The 20,325-nt window shown below is 44.9% G+C and overlaps 1 protein-coding gene across 2 annotated transcripts; it reads right to left on the bottom strand.

Moving 5' to 3' along the window:
• Positions 1-940: 940 nt before the first annotated feature.
• VSTM1 (V-set and transmembrane domain containing 1) lies at positions 941-19,197 on the bottom strand. Of its 2 annotated transcripts, XM_082677293.1 has the most exons (8): positions 19,081-19,197; positions 12,679-12,714; positions 8,079-8,117; positions 2,524-2,616; positions 2,397-2,424; positions 2,200-2,237; positions 2,063-2,094; positions 941-1,122 (listed from the first exon to the last, which is right to left on the bottom strand). In XM_082677293.1, exons 1-8 carry the CDS (start codon positions 19,112-19,114, stop codon positions 1,003-1,005), a joined length of 420 nt encoding a protein of 139 aa, XP_082533419.1. In that variant the 5' UTR covers positions 19,115-19,197; the 3' UTR covers positions 941-1,002. The 2 variants fall into 2 exon arrangements, with proteins under 2 accessions (XP_082533419.1, XP_082533420.1); XM_082677294.1 differs by lacking the exon at positions 8,079-8,117.
• Positions 19,198-20,325: the final 1,128 nt, after the last annotated feature.

Below are 20,325 nucleotides of genomic sequence, written 5' to 3'. Positions count from 1 at the left end.
AGGACTCCCTGCTCTCACTGCCGAGGGTCTGGGTTCAATCCCAGGTCGGGGAACTGAGATCCTACAAGCTGCACGGCACGGCCAAAAAGTAAAGAAGTTATCCAGCATATGCTACTGAGTTAAGAATATTTATATATATGTTCCAAATATTTACAGTTCATTCATATATTTTAAGATGGCTTTGAAACCTGATTGAGTGACATAACTTTGGAAGCAAAGCTCATATATTTGTACTTGTATCCATCTATAAGTGGTCAGTACCACTGTCACATACACAAAAAAGCCCAGACTCAGAAAAATCCTTACAATGCTGTATTAACGTGAGTTAAGTTATGGGCACCAAGTGACAAAACCCACATAGATTCTGTAAGTCTAACTTTATTGCAGCCTTTGATTTTAATAATAAGAAAGAAAGAATATAAACAGGAATACGATGGCAGTAAGAAAACCCTTTCATTCATGTCAAAGAGGAAACTGGTCTTGACTTGAGGGCTGCCCAGCACGGCCTGAAAGAATCATGTCCCCAATACTTTTAGCCTTTTAGCTGCTTACCTTGGTGCATGGTAATTTGGAATTAGGAATTAGGAATTTGTTAATTCACAACTGAGTGTCTCCCTTCATGGCTTGTAGTTTTGTGCTCCTTTTTGAAATCTCTGTGTCTGTGGGATGGCTCACCAGAGAGCAATCACGTAGTCTTCTCTGAGGAACCATTTTCTCTTTACATGGTACCGTCCTGAACTCCCTAAGTGAGTATTATGAGTACCACCAGCCCAGAGATACCATACGTATTCTTAGCCCATGTTTTAAGTCGAACCATACAAAGGTTACGCTCCAGTTTTGTGAAAACCCACCCAGTAATTGTTGAGAGGACGGGAAGTGAGAAGGGAAAATATTTTATTATTATGGATAATGAACCAAAGACACAGAGTCACCTGGGCTTTCATAAGTTCCGTCATCTTAATCCATTCTCTCCTTCCCAGGGAAGAAGCTCTTCCTTCAGTTCTATACCTTCAGTGTTGCGTAGTCACACGACCCTGGGGGCTCCACGGTGGGGACAGAAGCTGCCTCAGACAGTGCGTTGGTGTTTAACTTTACATAGATCACTCCCTGGGATTCTTCAGGCTTTCAGGAAAAGAGACGTGCATGTAGAGCTGAGATGCCAAATACAGTAGCCACGAGCCACGCGCGGTGACTTACATTCAAACGAATTTAAATTAAATTAAAAATTGAGGTCCTCCGTCTCACCAGATGCATTTCAGATGTGCAACTGCTCTTAGATATTATAATGCTCATTAATGTTAAATCACAAATAAGCAGTCTTTTAAGTAGAAAAACTGGATGGATGTAAATTGGTTAATATTTGTTAAATGATGCTTTCCTGCCATCCATCTGACCCTTAAAATTTGCCAGAAACTCCAATAAACCCTTTATGTTTATGACATCACTAGACTCTCACAAGCCTTTTAGATTCCCCTTAGATATGGAAGGAAAGGAAGGGTCCAAATCATGGGGGTTTTGTGATTTGACTCAGACCACACTGGTGATAAATAGTGGACATTGGGAGCTGGAATCCAGCTACTCTGGAATTCAAAGCGTGTGGGGTTTTTTGTTTGTTTGAGATATAATTGTCATAACATTGTGCAAGTTTAAGGTGTCCACATGTCGATGTGATACATTGATATATTGCACTGTGGCTATCACATTGCTAACACCTCCATCCTGTCACATAATTATCACTTCTTTTTGTGGTGAGAACAATTATGATTTAGCCTCCTGGCAACTCCAAAGTGTATGATACAGTGTTGTTGACTGTAATCCCCGTGCTGTGCGTTAGATTCCCACGACTTATTCCTGAACAAGTTGCAAGTTCGTTCCCTTAAATGTCATATCCCCCCCCAGCCCCTCGTAACCACCATTCTAATCTCTTGTTACGAGTTCCATTAAAGTACATGTTTTTAAACTCAATATTAATTGGCCTTATCTATATAACCAGCGTATGAGCTAGACAGACCCGCCTGTGGTGGAAGTGAGCTCTTGGGTTATTCCAAAGGGGAGAACTCACCGATTCAGATGTTCCTTCCAGTTTGGATACACCTGCATGTGAGTAAAAGAAAAAAAAAATCAGTTCTCAGATTGCAAGAGTCAGATCTTCGTCTTTCTAACCCAAGATTCCTTATGGTTTCTTCCCTGATCACTTACCTGCAGCTCCCTGCTCGGGAAGTTTGGAATGGCTGGTTCTGAGAGAGAGAAACATATTAAAGTATGGGATCTGAAGATTTGGGGGAGAAGATAGGGCTGCAAGTAGCGGGGCTGGGCATACGAGTCACCGATGGACCAGTGGGGTCTCTGAAGAATGGAGTGGGAGTTAGGGCATGAGGTCTGTCAAGGATATCTACCTCTTGGCGGATTCTTCATGTGATGAATCTATTCAAAAAAAAACACAGGGAGGAATTTATCTCCTGAGAGGATCCGTCACTTTACTCCCTTCCTCAGAGTTTTAAACGTGTGCTTCTCTGCACTTACCGTGCCGAGTGCATCTGTGGATGAAGAAGACGGCGATGAAGAGGAGAAGGACACAGAGGCAGCAGAAGGTGGCGACAAAGATGACCTTGGTGTCTGGTGGGAGAAGGGTGGGTTAGAGAGCGAGACTGGCTCCAGAAGCACACTGATCGGCCTTAGCTGAACGGTCTCTAGGAGCCAGACAGCCTGGCTTCAAAACTCGGAGCGACCACCTCAGAGCAGGAATGTCCAATTATGCTTTAGGGAAATTCCTCATCTCCCCGAGCTTTTGTTTTCCCATTCAAAGTGAGGATAGCGGGACTTCCCTGGTGGCGCAGTGGTTAGGAATCCGCCTGCCAATGCAGGGGACACAGGTTCGAGCCCTGGTCTGGGAAGAGCCCACATGCCGCGGAGCAGCTAAGCCCGTGCGCCACAACTACTGAGCCTGCGCTCTAGAGCCCGCGAGCCACAACTACTGAGCCCGCGAGCCACAACTGCTGAGCCTGCGAGCCACAACTACTGAGCCCGCACGCCTAGACCTGGTGCTCCACAACCGGAGATGCCACCGCAATGAGAAGCCTGCGCACCGCAACAAAGAGTAGCCCCTCGTGGGGGCAGCCAAAAATAAATAAATAAATAAATTTATACAAAGTGAGGATAGCAATCGTGGCTACTTTACTGGGTGGTAGGGAGATTGACTGGTCAGTACATACAGAGAGGGCTAGCCCAGTGCCTTGCAGATGGGAAATACCCAGTAAATGTTTCATCCCCAGGAATAATATTTATTTACTGTGAGCCACTTAGCATTCACGTGCATTCTTTCTCATCTTTTTTTTTTTTTTTTGCCACTCGGCTTGCAGGATCTTGGTTCCCCAACCAGCGTTTGAACCTGGGCCCTCGGCAGTGAAAGCCCAGAGTCCTAACCACTGGACCGCCAGGGGATTCCCTGTTTTTTATCATCTTGACAATAAGCACGCAAGATAGGTTTACAGTCCCCATTTCGTTCATACGTAAATCAAGTACCAGAAAGTAAATCGAGTTCCCCAAAGTCACACGGACAGGATGGGCTTTGGACTCTGGTATGTCTAACCCTTTTAGGCCAGTCTGCCACAAGGTCAGGATTGTTCTGTGCTGACCACTGGGTGTGGACATTCAAGACAAGCGATATTCTGAACCTGTTCCAGAGAATTCAAAATCTGGTGAGAACCACATTTTCCCAAACTAACTGTGTTGCTATAGAAGTGATGACAAGTCTAACAGCAGACAAACCAAAGTCCAAGAATCATTTTCTAAAGATATTGAAGCAACCTGTGTCCATCGATAGATGAATAGATAAAGAAGGGAATACTACTCACCGTAAAAAAGGATGGAAAATTGCCATTTGCAACAATGTGGATGGACCTAGAGGGTATTATGCTTAGTGAAATAAGTCAGACAGAGAAAGACAAATACCATATGCTTTTACTTATATGTGGAATCTGAAAAACAAGACAAATGAACAAACAAACCGAAAACAGACTCATAGATACAGAGAGCAAACTGGTGGTTGCCAGAGGAGAGGGGTTGGGGGGAAGGATGAAATAGGTGAAGGGGATTAATAGGTACAAACTCCCAGTCGCAAAATCAATACGTCATGGGGAATGTGATATACACATAAGGAATATAATCAACAGTCTTCTAGTCACTTTGTATGGTGACAGATGGTTACGAGACTTATTGTGGTGACCATTTTGTAATGTATAAAAAATATCGAGTCACTGTGTTGTACACCTGAAATTCATATTGTATGTCAACTCTATTTCAATTAAAAAATACCCCCCGAAAAAGGATGGTGAATAAATCTTAGAGCATTCTAAACAAAAAAGAAAGAGAAGAAGAATTTTCCGTGTGGTGTATATATACAACGGAATGTTATACAGCCAAGAGAAAGAAGGACATCCTGCCGTGTGCAATAATGTGGATGAACCTTGAGGGTATTATGCAAGTGAGATAAGCCAGACAAAGACAGATACTGCATAGTATCTGTCATAAGCTCATAGAAACAGAGAGTAGAATGGTGGTTGCTAGGGGCTTGGGGGCGGGGGAAATGGGGAGAGGTTGGTCAAAGAGTACAAACTGTCAGTTTCAGATGAATAGGGTCTGAGGATCTAACGGACCGCATGAACCCTAGTTTATGGCACTGTATCATATAATGGAAATTTACTAAGAGAGTAGATCTTAAGCATTCTCAACCAAAAAAAAAAAAAAGTAAATCTATGAGATGAGTTGAGGGGCATGTGAATTAACTCTATGGGGAGAATCTTTCTACAATGTACACATGTATCAAATCATCAGCGTGTTGTACACTTTCAATATCTTACTGCTTTATTGGTCAATTATACCTCCAGGAAACGGTGGGAAAGGAGGTGGGGGAAAAGGAGGTAAGAATACCTCACTTGGGACTTCCCTGGAGGTCCAGTGGTGAAGGCTCTGCGCTCCCACTGCAGGGGGCTCGGTTTGACCCCTGGTTGGGGAAGATCCCACATGCCTTCTGGCATGCCCCCACCCTCCAAAAAAAACCACGAATACCTCACTTGAAGAGAGAGGTGGTGATGAAAAATACTGGCTCTAAAGCATTCAGTCTAGAATCTGACTCAATGTGTAAGATAATGAGATCGCAGTGATCATGATTATATTCTCACCCAATATTCTACCCACACCCATCTCCGTCTGTAACAGATGCTGTCAACGTTCCTCCACCCGTGTTCCCCCAGATTCCTTTGCCATTTTGATGCATGCTAGATCATGGCTTTTTCCCCTTTCCAGCGTGAGCACTTTGATGTCTTCGTTGGGGGGTTGCCTGGAAGGATGCCTTGGGATTTGTGTGGCCCAGAGCACCCCTTTACCAACTGCTGCCATTTGTGGGAGCAGTGCATCCCCATGGACATGTAAAAATGGGACAGGAACAGCTGTTCCTGGATGGAGGCATAGAAACATCTGCCTTGCCTGATGCTTTCAATCCTCCCCTTGACTACCCTACAGTTTCTCTCACATAGCAGTTCCCTAGAAAGGAGAAGTAAATTATTGCAAAACTGTCCACCGCCCACTAAACTGGGTTTACCCTGAGATGTCCACATATCCTGGTTAGACTTTGCATCACTATTTACAAATTACAAAGATAAATTTGCAGAAGGTCTATGCTATTGGTCTAAGGCATCTGACAGAGCAAAGGGATACAGCTTGACACAGGGCATAAATGAAGTCACAGGCACCAGAAAGAAAGCCCGGATTTGTGGCAAAGTTAGGTGATGACATTGATCATTGGTCTCTGCACAGAACTGGAGTAGAGGGTCCCTTTGGAGGCATGTGTGTACAGGCTGGGGACAGCATATCTGTGTTTACAGATATTTTACTCTGTTTAGAATTGTGGTGGTGTAAATGTGAACTCTGGGACTTCCCTTGTGGCATAGTGGTTAAGAATCCACCTGCCAATTCAGGGGACATGGGTTCGAGCCCTGGTCTGGAAAGATCCCCCATGTCGTGGAGCAACTAAGCCCGTGTGCCACAACTACTGAGCCCCCACGCCTAGAGCCTGTGCTCCACAACAAGAGAAGCCCGCGCACCACAGTGAAGAGTAGCCCCTGCTTGCCTCAACTAGAAAAAGCCTGCATGCAGCAGCAAAGACCCAATGCAGCCAAAAATAAATAAATTAAAAAAAAAAGTGAACTCTGAAAGTACTTTTTTTTTTTTTTTTTTTTTTTTTTGCGGTACGCGGGCCTCTCACTGTTGTGGCCTCTCCCGTTGCAGAGCACAGGCTCCGGACGCGCAGGCTCAGCGGCCATGGCTCACGGGCCCAGCCGCTCCACGGCATGTGGGATCTTCCCGGACCGGGGCACGAACCCGTGTCCCTTGCATCGGCAGGCGGACTCTCAACCACTGTGCCACCAGGGAAGCCCCATATGATGGAATATTATTCAGCCAATGAAAAGGAATGAAGTACTGATACATGCTACAACATAGATGAACCTTGAAGACATTATGCTCAGTGAAAGAAGCCAGGCTCGAAAGACCACACATTTTGTGAATGCATGTACATGAAATGTCCAGAAAAGGCAAAACCGTAGAGTCAGAAAGCAGATTAATGGTTGGCAGGGCCTGTCAGGAGAGGGGGGATGAAGAGTGACTGCTTAATGGGACTTCATTTGGGGAATGATAGTGGTGATGATTGCACCACCTTGTGAATATACCAAATGCCACTGCCTTGTCCACTTTAAAAGGGTGAATTTATGGAATGGGAGTGATATATCATTAAAATAAAGAAAGAAAATAAATGATAGAAGAGCTAAAAATAGGAAAGCTTTGACTTTCCCTCTCACTTCTGATACTTCCAAGTTCTTTGACTCTACTGGATAGAGTAGCAGTCATTTTGGATGGTGCTACAGTCATTTTCCCAAGCCTGTTAATACTGAATAAAAACATTTTCAAAGAGGAAATACAGTGGAGGATATCTTTTTTTTTCTCTTTTTTCTTGGCCGCGCCGGGGATGTGTGGGGTGGGGTGGCATGTGGGATCTTAGTTCCCCTACCAGGGATCCAACCCATGATCCCTGCAGTAGAAGCACAGAACCCTAACCACTGGACCACCAGGGAAGTCCCGAGGATATCTTTTAAAAAAAATTCTATTATACTAATGGCAACCTTGAACAATTTTGGCTCATTGGAGTAGATTACAGGAAGGTTATGAGTTGCTGAAAGAAAAAACCATTAAGCATCTATGTCAATTCCCCTGTGGTCCCCATGGTTAGGACTCCTTGCTCCCACTGCCAGGGGCCCAGGTTTGATCCCTGGTCAGGGAACTAAGATCCCACAAGCCGCAGGGCATGGCAAAAATAAATCCTTTTATGGATAAGCCCATTTCAGTCTAAACCTGAAGAAAGCCCTAGTTTTTACAAATCTCTGAGGGTAGAATCCTGGTCAATTCTTCACGGAAAAGCAATATCAGAAAAAAAATCTAATATTCACCATTTTTTGAGAACTTTAAAGTTTTAACAAGTCTTTGATCATATATATTCCCAAAGTACCTGGACTCCACAGGTTCCAGTCCCATTCCCCAAACCAGTCACACAAACTCACCCTCATTCTTTTTTTTTTTTTTTTTTTTTTTTTTTTGCGGTACGCGGGCCTCTCACTGTTGTGGCCTCTCCCGTTGCGCAGCACAGGCTCCGGACGCGCAGGCTCAGCGGCCATGGCTCACGGGCCCAGCCGCTCCGCGGCATGTGGGATCTTCCCAGACCGGGGCACAAACCCGTGTCCCCTGCATCGGCAGGCGGACTTGCAACCACTGCGCCACCAGGGAAGCCCTCACCCTCATTCGTCACGAAGCTCCACTGTAGTTTTTCATTATGTAAAATGGCAGATTATATACCTTGTGCTGTTTTTTTCACCAGTGTTTTCAGAACCTGGGAGTGCCTTAGAGAGCATCTTCCCAGCATGGAGAGAGGGGGCATTAAGATTCTCCTTGTGCCTTTTAATCAGAAGGGGATCCTCTGCCTCATGAGGTGGATACAACTGGGAAAAACAGGTCCTCTCTAATTATATTACCTGTTTTTGCAGGGTCAGGTCCACTGTGATCATCTTTATCTAGAAAACAGGATGCAAGAAAAGGAATCACAATGTTTATATGGGAACCTTGGGGACGTAAATCCTCAAGTTCTGTCTATGGACTCCATGCCTTCTTTGGGGAGCAGGGAAGAGAATGTCTTTTCCATTCTCCAGGTGCTCACTAGGTTCCCAAACCAGGGCCAGAGCACTAGACTACTCTTCTTAATACTGCTGAAGTTTGCTATTATTTTAAGAACAAAAATATTTATGAATGACACTACTTCCAATCCTAACCCCACCTTCCAATCCTATCCCAGGAAAGAGCACCAACAGTTTTCAAGTATTTTCTCCCATTTGGTAGGTTACCTTTTCATTTCATTGATTGTTTCTTTTGCTGTGCAGAAGCTTTTTTAGTTTGATGTAGTCCCACTTATTTATTTTTGCTTTTGTTTCTTGTACGTTTGGTGTCATATCCAAAAAAATTGTTGCCAAGAACAGTGTCAAGGATCTTCTTCCCTTTGTGTTCTTCTAGGAGTTTTATTGTTTGTAGTCTTATGTTTAAGTCTTTTATCCATTTCAAGTTAAATTTTTGTAAGTGGTTGAAGGTAGAGGTCCCATTTCATTCTTGTGCAAGTGGTTGTCTAGTTTTTCCAACACAATTTATTGAAGAGACTATCTTTTCCCCACTGAGCATTCTTGGCTTCCCTGTCAAATTTAGTTGATTGTATATACAAGGGTTTATTTCTGGGTTCCCAGTTCTGTTCCATTGATCTGTGTGTCTATTTTTATTCCAGGATCATACTGTTTTGATTACTATAGCTTTGCAGTATAGTTTGAAATCAAGAAGTGTGATGCCTATGGCTTTGTTCTTCTTTCTCAGGATTGTTTTGGCTATTTGGAGTCTTTTGTGGTTACCTACAAATTTTAGGATCGTTTGTTCTATTTCTGTGAAAAATGCCATTGGAATTTTGATAAAGATTTGCATCAAATCTATGTAAGGTTTTGGGTAATATGGACAGTTTAACAATATTAATTCTTCTGATCTGTGAACATGGGATAGCTTTCCATTTCCATTGTCTTCTTCAATTTCTTTCATCAGAGTCCTGTAGTTTTCAGTGTACAGATCTTTCACCTCCTTGGTTATATTTATTCCTAAGTATTGATATTTTATTGGTTTTGATGCTATCATGAATAAGATTTTTCCTTTATTCTTTTCAAGATATTGTGTTGTTAGTATATAGAAACAGAACTTATTTTTGTGTGTTGATTTTATATCCTGCAACTTTACTGAATTTGTTGATTAGTTTAATAGTTTTGGGTTGAGTCTTTAGGGTTTTCTATATATAAGATCATATCATCTGCAGATGAAGACAATTTTTCTTCTTCCGTTCCAATTTGGGTGCTTTTTTTTTTTTTTTTTGTCTTGTCTGATTGCTCTAGCTAGGACTTCCAGTATTATGTTGAATTGAAGTGGTGAGAGTGTGTATCCTTGTTCCTGATATTAGAGGAAAAGCTTTCAACCTTTCATCATTGAGTATGACCTTGGTTGTGGGCCTGTTGTATTGGCCTTTATTGTGTTGAAGTTTGTTCCTTCTACACCCAGTTTATTAAGAGTTTTTATCTTGATGTTGTACTTTGTCAAAGGTTTTTCCTGCATCTATTGAGATAATCGTATGATTTTTATCCTTCTTTCTATTAACGTATGTATCACATTTATTGATTTGTCTATGTTAAACCATCCTTGCATTCCAGGGATAAATCTTGCTTAATCATGGTATATGAGGTTTTAATGCACTTTTTAAAAAATTAATTAATTAATTTTTTGCTGTGTTGGGTCTTCGTTTCTCTGCGAGGGCTTTCTCTAGTTGTGGCAAGTGGGGGCCACTCTTCATCGCGGTGCGCGGGCCTCTCACTATCGCGGCCTTTCTTGTTGCGGAGCACAGGCTCCAGACGCGCAGGCTCAGTACTTGTGGCTCACGGGCCTAGTTGCTCCGCGGCATGTGGGATCCTCCCAGACCAGGGCTCGAACCCGTGTCCCCTGCATTAGCAGGCAGATTCTCAACCACTGCGCCACCAGGGAAGCCCTTAATGCACTTTAAAAATTGGTTTGCTAACATTTTTGCATCTATATTCTTCAGGGATATTGGTCTGTAGTTTCCTCTTCTTTTAGTGTCCTTATCTGGTTTCGATATCAAGGTAATGCAGGCCTTGTAAAATGAGCATGGGAGTGTTCCTTCCTCTGCAATTTTTTGGAAGAGTTTGGGAATGATTGGTGTTATTTCCTCTTTAAATGTTTGGTAGAATTCACCAGTGAAACTATCTGGTCCTGGGCTTTTCTTCATTGGGAGGTTTTTGATTACTGATTCAATCTGTTTGTCCATTATTGGTCTGTTCCAGTTTTCTATTTCTTCATTATTCAGTCTTGGTTTGTAAACCTCACAAAGGTTCTCTCGTCCATAGGTAACTACCCATGTCCATGTTCTCCCAGACCATGATCAAGAGGGGCTGGAACCAGGTCACAGTCTCCTGCAGGTTCCACAGCTGGTACTGAGGTGTGTCTGCCTATTACCCAATGCACACGTGGGTGAGATTCCTCCTGGTATATGGTGCTGGGTCCCACAACTCCCATAGAGGCACTTTTGTTCATGGATGGATGCTATATTTTTGTTGTTGAAATGGAGATACAAAAACAAGGGATGCCTTATGCTGCCATGATGCTCAGTTTGGTCTTTTCCTACTTTCTCAACTTGTAAGCATTCTGAGAGCCCCAGTTTCATCAGAGTAAAGAATACTACATTCCATTCTGTTGTGAGGAATCAGACGGAAGAGTGTCATACTGTGACCTGGAGTCATCTCAGGGCCTATGTTGACTGAGAGGGAAGGTTTTAGGACTGATCCTGAAGAAGACAAGGCAATGGGGGTGAAGGGAAGGACCAGGGTTTCCCCTTTTCCACTGCACCTGGGGGCATTCTCACCCATCTCTCTGTATTAACCATGTCTTTTATTTTCTACATTTGATGCTGTGACATCTTGGGACCTTGCTGACCCTAGAGGGATTCTCCTCCCATGGTTATCCAATTTCTAGGGATAGGAAAAAACTTTCCCTCAAGCACACCTCTCAAATGCAAACCAGTCTATCCAGAGCCCACACTTCCAGCCACATCCCTTATTGTTCTCTTATACTCAGGGACACTTCCTCTGCCCTAATCACCCCAGGCCCAGGTCCCAGACAACCAGGGACAGCCTCTATACCCCAGATCCAATCCTCAGACTGTTATTTCCCACAGAAACCACAGTAAAGGCTCTTGCCAACACTCCTCCCCTTGTCTCTATGTCCTGACTGGGTGCTTCCCCATGTGGTCCTGCACGGCGTGGCATGACATGTCCCCTTTTCTTAGGAACTGTTAACAAACTATCTTTTCAATGACCATCGTATCCTTATCTTTGGCCTTACTGTACCTCAAAGTTTCTATTAATACCTTGTTAAAAAGCAAACCACAGGGCTTCCCTGGTGGCGCAGTGGTTGAGAGTCCGCCTGCCGATGCAGGGGACGCGGGTTCATGCCCCGGTCCGGGAAGATCCCACATGCCGCGGAGCGGCTGGGCCCGTGAGCCATGGCCGCTGAGCCTGCGCGTCCGGAGCCTGTGCTCCACAACAGGAGAGGCCACAACAGTGAGAGGCCCGCGTACCGCAAAAAAAAAAAAAAGCAAACCACAGGCCCAAAATGGAATCATTTATGTAGACCATGATGGGGCTCACTACCTAAACTAACTGAAGCTTCAAACCCGCATCCCTCCCACCCCGCCCCCCAAAATGTTGTCTTAGGTGGTCAGTCGGGAATTTTCTGGTCACACCAATGAGGTCATCACAGGGGCCTCCTCCATCCCCAGAGGACCATGAGGTAATCTGCCACATAGATCCCTTCTGTACTCCATAGGTAGGTTAACCTAAAAACGAAATGATCTTTTTTATTTATGACTTCTTTGTCTGGTTTTAAAAAACCTCTCCTTTTCTGTAGCCCTGTGGAACTCCTCTCTACTTGCTAGAAGGGATGCTTCCTCCTTCATGAATTATTTGAGAAAGCCAATTAGATCTTTAAAATGTACTCAGTTGAATTTTGTTTTTTTAACAAACTCTATTCTAAAACACTCGCCCACGTTCACATCCTTGAGACCCACTCAGAATCCCGGATAAGAGCCTTATTCTCACACTGAGTTCCCATTTCTCTACAGCCACTGTCTTGTAGGTACAAAAGTACTGTCCAGCATCCTTAGGCTTCAGGTCAGTGAGGAGGAATTTAGTATCCTGTCCTGTTGAGTTGCATTCTTGCTTGTACCCAGAGTCCTGCAACTTCCCCAGCACGAATGTCACATTCTGGACGTCAGACTGGCCCTTGAGGGTCACATTGCTGCTGTGTTCAACCTCTGAGCTGGGCAAGGCATGGAGGAGGGATTTGGAAAATTTCTCTGGAAAGAATTTGGAGTTAGTTTGACTCTTCATCTTGGTGACCACCAAAACCCTCCTAGAATTCAGAGGATGAAAGGGAAAAGGTCATGAAACTTGGGGCACAGGAACAGAGTCTAAGTGGGAGACAACTTACCATGAGTTTTCTTATCTTCATTGCCCAGACAAAGCCCTGGAAGAGAAACTCTCATGAGAGATGAATTATATGTTTGTCTTTTTTTTTTTAATTGAAGTAGAGTTTCGATTTACAATGTTGTGTTAGTTTCAGGTGTACAGCAAAGTGATTCAGTTATATAATATTCTTTTTCAGATTCTTTTCCCTTGTAGGTCATTACAAAATATTGAGTATAGTTCTCTGTGCTATATAATAGGTCCTTGTTGGTTATCTATTTTGTACATAGTAGTGTGTATATGTTAATCCCAAACTCCTAATTTATCCCTCCCCGCCCTTTCCCCTTTGGTAACCATAAGTTTTTTTTCTATGTCTGTAATTCTATTTCTTTTCTTTCTTTTTTTTTTTTTTTTTTTGCGGTACGCGGGTCTCTCACTGCTGTGGCCTCTCCCGTTGCGGAGCACAGGCTCCAGATGCGCAGGCTCAGCGGCCATGGCTCACGGGCCCAGCTGCTCCGCGGCATGTGGGATCCTCCCAGACCAGGGCACGAACCCGTGTCCCCTGCATCGGCAGGCGGACTCTCAACCACTGCGCCACCAGGGAAGCCCCTATTTCTGTTTTGTAGATAATTTCTTTCATATCTTTTTTTAGATTCCATATATAAGTGATATCATATGATATTTGTCTTTCTCTGACTTACTTCACTAAGTATGATAATCTCTCTATGCTTGTCTTTGAGTAAAAATCAGGCAGAGACTGTGTGACTCATCTGTTAAAGATCTGCCTTATTCCTTGCAGGTGCTTCCCTGGGTTTATTTTTTCACCTTTTACTTTTGTCCCATTGTTTGTCATTCGGAAGTTATGTTTACAACGGTGATCGTTGTGTAACGTATAAAAATACCGAGTCACTATGTTGTACACCTGAAACTAATACAACATTGTAAGTCAATTATACCTCAATTAAAAATAAATAAGTACATAAAAGTTATTTCCCAGGCACCATCTCAAAAAATAAAATAATGTTATGTTTATGTAAAAAATGCCAGCAACTTTTTCTGATATATTGCATTCCTTTCGTAATTAGTCCTTCTTCTTCCATCCGGAAATCACTGAACATTTACCTACATTTTCTGTGACTGCAATTTTTATGCTTTCCACTTAAAGAATGCAACAGTTGTTTACTGTGGAGTGTCCATGTGGGTTTCCACCCACATTCAAACAGGGAGGATTTGCTCTCCACGACGGGGTCGTTCTTTTCACCAAGAATTGAAGATGTTTTCTGGTCCCAGATGCTCCCCGCACTTGCAGCTTTGATCCTTACGTACTTTAGCCCCTACCTCTTCTGTGCTCTATTCTTTATATTTCATTCTGGGATGGGGACGTTAACCCACGGATGGAAATAAGGGACCCCAGTCCCATATTGTGGGGGAAATGGATGCCAGTCTCAGGCCTCTGTTAATGGGTGAAGCTAGAATTTCTGTAGACATGAGAGTGACTCAGGACATCTGGCCCTTGTTTCCACTCAGGGATGGACTCAAAACACAAGCCCCCAAGCTTCACCAGGAAGCAGGGAGGTGGGGGAGTGACAGTGGACCGAGGCTGCATTAGCAGTGAGAATGGTACACTGACTGGTAGGAAATCAGTTTCTGGGTGGTCAAGGGGGTCCCAGGTCTCATGGTCTCTTTTTAGGCCCTCCGCGTATTCTGCTTTTAGTCTCACGTCACCTCAGCTGTGTTATCAGCCAGTCTTCTGCTCAAAGGGTGATTCCTATTCTTCCTTTTTTATTTTTAATAAGCACACAATTGCCTTAGGTTCACTTTACATCAAGAAACCCTACTAAGGAGTAGGTAAACATTGGGAGAGGGGTTCTCTGTTTTTGACAAATAAAACTGTAATGTATTCAGAGTGTACAACGTGATGATTTGATGTATGTATACATTGTAAAATGATCACCATATTGAAGCTAGTTAACACATCTCTCACCTCAGAAAATTACCTTTTCTGTGTGTGTGAGAATGTTTATGATCCATTCTCTGAGCCAATTTCGATATTATTAACTATAGTCACTGTGCTGTTCATTAGATCCTCAGAACCTATTTTTTTCTTTAATTTATTTTTGTCTGTGTTGGGTCTTTGTTGCCGGCTTTCTCTAGTTGTGGCGAGCGGGGGCTACTCTTTATTGTGGTGCATGGGCTTCTCATTGCGGTGGCTTCTCTTGTTGTGGAGCACAGGCTCGAGGTGCATGGGCTCAGTAGTTGTGGCCCATGGGCTCTAGAGTGCGCGGGCTTCAGTAGTTGTGGCGCATGGGCTTAGTTGCTCCATGGCATGTGGGATATTCCCGGACCAGGGATCGAACCCGTGTCCCCTGCATTGGCAGGCGGATTCTCAACCACTGCGCCACCAGGGAAGCCCTTATTTCTTTCTTAATAAAGGACCACAGTTGACTTAGGCAGAGAACTGGCTGCAATGAAGACACTCGTTACTGAGGGGAAGAGACCCACTGGCATGTAGGGTAGCTTGAAAAAGCAAAGAATAAAGGGATAGCTCCTTGGAGTTTAGTAGAATTCTGAGGTTGGGAGCAGTGGACAACATAAGTAAGCACACTTCACTGGAAATAATTACAATAAATAGCTACCAATCGGCGAGTATTTATCATTTGGTAGTCTCTTTACATACGTCAGCCATTTACATACTTACGTTATTTAGCAGGTCCTTCACAGATAACTGTCTTCTACCATACAGCCACCCTCTCTGCCTGACTCAGCCACGCATCACACATTTAACATTTAGTATGGTCTTCACATACACCACATGGAGAGCTGTACGATTTCCATGCTAGAAAGGGAGGAGTGGGTGACACTAGAAACCATAGCTCTCTAGAGAAGGGGAAAATTACTATGATGTTGTGACTTATAACAAGAAACATAGGGACTTCCCTGGTGGTCCAGTGATAAAGAATCTGCCTTCCAATGCAGGGGACGCGGGTTCGATCCCTGGTCGGGGAACTAAGATCCCGCGTGGTGCGGGCAACATTCTGGCAACCTGGAGCCCGCGCGCCACAACTAGAGAGAGAAAACCCGCACGCCACAACTAGAGAGAAGCCCGCGCGCCTCAACGGATGATCCCACATGCCTCAACGAATATCCCGCCTGCCGCAACTAAGACCCGACACAGCCAAAAACAGAAACAAAACAAAAAAACAATGAAAGAAAAAGAAACATGTATTGGGTCTTTGTCCCTGGTCCTGGCACAGAGCTCCTAAAACCCTTGGAATTCCCTAAGTGTTGAGAGATGTAAAGGTGTCTTTTCCTATGTTAATGTAACTTTTGGAAAGTCTCTCTGTAACCTAAGGATGGGGACGCTGGTTACCACAGAAACAACCACGTGATTGAAGGGTTGGAACTGTCAGTCTCACCCTCCCCCACCCCCTGACCTCTGGGGAGGGCATCAACTGCCAAGGATTTAATCAATCATGCCTATGTAGTGAAGCCTTCCTAAAAACCCAAAGGGATGGGGTTCAGAGAGCTTCTTTGTTGGACCTGTGGAGATTTTTGAGTGTGACGCGCTCAGAAGGTCTTTCCTCATACCTTGCCCTGTGCATCTCTCCCATCTGGCCATTCCTGAGTTCAATTCTACAGTAAATCAGCAATCTAGGGAGTCAGATGTTTCTCTGAGTTCTGTGTTCTAGCAAATTAATGGAACCCAAGGAGGGGGTTTTTGGAACCTTCAATCTACAGCCAGTTGGACAGAAACACAGGTGGCCACCAGGGCTTCTGACTAGCATCTTAAGCGGGAGGGAGGCCGTCTTTTAGGACAGAGCCCTTAATCTGTGGGATTGGCCAGTATCTCCAGGTAGATAGTGTCACAATGGAGTCGAATTGTGGGACACCCAGCTGGTGTCAGAGAGTTGCTCGGTCCTCGGGGAGACAAAGCCCACAACACACACACACACTGGAATTGGATGCAGAATCCTAACTGAATTCTGAGAAATAAAATATTGCCTGCCATATCAGTAAACAAAGGATGTCACAGTCATCAGCGATGAGAGCCCCCAGTGAGCTGGTGAGCCCTGAGGGAACTCAGGAAGGAAACAAAGGGTACCCGCCATCTGGCAGCCATCAGACTGCAGCCACTCCCCGCGGTGAGCCCTGAGGGAACTCAGGAAGGAAACAAAGGGTACCCGCCGGGCTTCCCTGGTGGCGCAGTGGTTGAGAGTCCGCCTGCCGATGCAGGGGACGCGGGCTCGTGCCCCGGTCCGGGAAGATCCCACATGCCGCGGAGCGGCTGGGCCCGTGAGCCATGGCCGCTGAGCCTGCGCGTCCGGAGCCTGTGCTCCGCAACGGGAGAGGCCACAACAGTGAGAGGCCCGCGTACCGCCAAAAAAAAAAAAAAAAAAAAGAATACCCGCCATCTAGCAGCCATCAGACTGCAGCCAGTCCCCACGGTGAGCCCTGAGGGAACTCAGGATGAGAAAACGCAGGATACTGACCCCAGATAGCCGAGGTGTGTGTCAAAGGAATGGTTTCAGTAAGCCTAGTCTCTTGCATCTTCCCATATACAGAAAGGCGCTAAATGCCTTAACGTGAGATATCTGGTTTTCTTTCATTAACAATAATCTTTTGACATTCAAAGTATCTGCCCTTTGTTGCAAAACTCCTATATATCCTGCAGGGTTACTTGAGATGCTGTCTCCTGGGCTTGAAGTCCTAAGAATATCCACCGAATGAAACGTAACTCTCAACTTCTAAGTTGTGCGATTCATTTTTCGGTCGACAGTTCACATGAGGTCATGCTGGAGTAGGCGGGGAGCCTAACCCAGCAGGAGACAGAACACAGGGAGGGAGGATGGCCACGTGACCGTGTGAGGCTTTGTAGTAATGCGTCTACGCACCAAGGGATGCCAAGGGTTGCCAGCCATCTCCCAACCAGAATCGAGGAGAGAGGCATGGAATAGACTCTCCCTCAGAGCACCCCCCCCCCCCCAGAAGGAATCAACCCTGCTGACACCTGGATTTTGGACGTCTGGCCTCCAGAACGGTGGGAGAATAGATGTCTCTTGTTTTAAGCCGCCCGATTTGCGGTGATTCGTTACGGCAGCCCCAGGAAATAAAGGTGAGGAGGACGAGGTCGGTGACCGCTCCGTTTATTCTGCCCTGCAGCTGGAGGTTTGGGGTATGGTGACCGGCCTCTCACGCTCAAATGTGTGCGTGGGAGAAGCATGACCTCAAAGGGAAGGGCTGAACCCAGAAGAAGGAAGAAGGAACTAGGGCAGATGTTGAGTCCTAATGTCCTCCACACCACCCCTTCCCCCACCCCACCCCACTCACGCAGGAGGAACTAGCGACTCAGTCTGGTGGGACTCCTGTTTCAAATTCTGGGGCTCCCGTAAGACCAAGCCAAGATTCTATTCCAGGTCTTCCATCCTAGAAGCTGAGGTCTGTTTGATCACCTTATGTTCCAGTTAAGGATGGTTGAAATCAGGCTAAGGATGGGGCTGGTCAGAAAATGTTCTTCGTATCCACTGTTCGCTGCCTTAGGGTCACAGGGGAGAGCAAATCTGACTCCACATTGGATCTGTTTCTTTTCCTTTAACCTTTGTATTCTATTGCTTTTGCTACAAGTTAATCACTAAAGGGATGTTGCCTATAAACTGAAAGTAGACATAATGGCCTATTTCTAGGAACCTTGGCTCCCATGCCTGAGCCTTAAGCTAAAATACCTTTGTTCAGCTCACAGGAAACATCCTGACCAGACCCACCAGTGAATGGCTGCAGGAAAGAAGAAGTTAATGTACCCTCTCCGAAGTCTCGTGGGAACAGGAAATATTTGTAACAACTTGTTGCCTTTTTTTTACTTTACCTCCTCACCTCTCCCTCTTGGTTCTAGAAAAGAAACTCGCATCCAGACCCCCGGCAAGATGGTTTTTTGGGGACACTAGTCCACCATCTTCTTGGTCTGCTGGCACTATTCCTTGCCCCAACAACTTGTCTCTCTTGAATTATTGGTCCGTCATGCTGCACGCAGTACAAGTTTGGACTCGGTAACAGTAGGTCTTTTCTGTATTCCTCGTTCATAACCAAACTCACAGCTTTTCACACCCTGTAGACCCTGCCCTCCTATATGCCAGGGGAACATTCAAGGCGAGACGGTGGTATGTAGATGGTACACACGTGGAGGTCCCATCGGAGCTGTGCATATCTCAGCCAATTAAACCAAGGGTATTACCACACGTCTCTGCACCTCTGCTCCCTCATCCCTTTTGTGTGAGCACCAAAACGAGAGCACGTGGGTACCACAGCCAGTACATTGTACCCAACACACAGAAGCCATAATTTCTGTACTTGTCACATCCCCCGTGTTAACCCCCACTCCACCGTGAATGTTCTCACCCATCCAAACCCATCTGTCCCCGTCCTGGAGACTCACCGAGGTGAAGCAGGGACAGGAATTCTGTGATCATAGCGTCCCTTCTGCCCGGACCAAGATGCCGTGTTCAGTCTTACAGTTCAAAGGAAGAAACTGCACTGGGCAATTGCAACTCCCTCTTGCTCTCTCTGTCCAGAGGAGGTGGGGCGAGAGGTTTTGCCCTGACACTTTGCTTCTCCACTACTTGGTGTACAGCTTCCTTCTCACAACTGACTCAGGAAACCAGAAGTCACCAATGATAACATCTTCCTCCACCCACCCTGAGATCTCTCCTGTCTCATCTGAAGTCCTGCCCAAGATATTTTCTTTAAAAATAATTTGTCTTTTCAATAGTCTTATTTTTATTTTTTTAATATTTATTTATTTATGGCTGCGTTTGGTCTTCGTTGCTGCATGTGGGTTTCCTCTAGTTGGGATGAGCAGGGGCTACTCTTCATTGTGGTGCGTGGGCTTCTTATTGTGGTGGCTTCTCTTGTTGCGGAGCATGGGCTCTAGGCACGCAGGCTTCAGGAGTTGTGGCACGCTGGCTCAGGAGTTGTGGCTCAAGGGCTCTAGAGAGCAGGCTCGGTAGTTGTTTAAAATGTGTTAATTTCTGCTGTACAACAAATAGAATCAGCTGTACGTATACATATATCCCCATATCCTCTCCCTCTTGTGCCTCCTTCCCACCCTCCATATCCCACCCCTCTATGTCGTCACAACACACCGAGCTGATCTCCCTGTGCTATGTGGTGGCTTCCCTCTAGCCATCCATTTTACATTGGTAGTGTATATATGTCAATGCTACTCTCTCACTTCATCCCAGCTTCCCCTTCCCCCCTGTGTCCTCAAGTCCATTCTCTACGTCTGCATCTTTATTCCTGCCCTGCCACTAGGTTCATCAGTACTGCTTTTTTAGATTCCATATATATGCGTTAGCATATGGTATTTGCTTTTCTCTTTCTGACTTACTTCACTCTGTATGACATACTCTAAGTCCATCCACATCACTACAAATAACTCAATTTCATTCCTCTTTATGGCTGAGTAATATTCCATTGTATAAATGTGCCACATCTTCTTTATCCATTCATCTGTTGATGGACATTTAGATTGCTTCCATGTCCTGGCTATTGTGGTACATGACTCTTTTTGAATTATGGTTTTCTCAGGGTATATGCCCAGTAGTGGGATTGCTGGGTCATATGCTAGTTCTATAAATAGTTTTTTAAGGAACCTCCATTCTGTTCTCCATAGTGGCTGTAT

Source organism: Grampus griseus (assembly GCF_964374135.1).
Source record: "Grampus griseus genome assembly, chromosome: 19".
Taxonomy (NCBI): domain Eukaryota; kingdom Metazoa; phylum Chordata; class Mammalia; order Artiodactyla; family Delphinidae; genus Grampus; species Grampus griseus.
The sequence above is the reverse complement of the archived record's forward strand: the minus strand, read 5'-3'. Positions and strand labels throughout refer to the sequence as shown.

Bases quoted from the DNA above. Each gene is read 5' to 3' on its own strand.
- VSTM1 (XM_082677293.1), bottom strand. From the start codon at position 19,114: ATGATCACAGAATTCCTGTCCCTGCTTCACCTCG. The intron at 12,715-19,080 runs GTGAGTCTCCAG...TTTCTCTTCCAG, and splicing joins CCTGTCCCTGCTTCACCTCG to GGCTTTGTCTGGGCAATGAA. The intron at 1,123-2,062 runs GTGAGTTCTCCC...TTTTCCTGAAAG, and splicing joins TGGAAGGAACATCTGAATCG to CCTGAAGAATCCCAGGGAGT.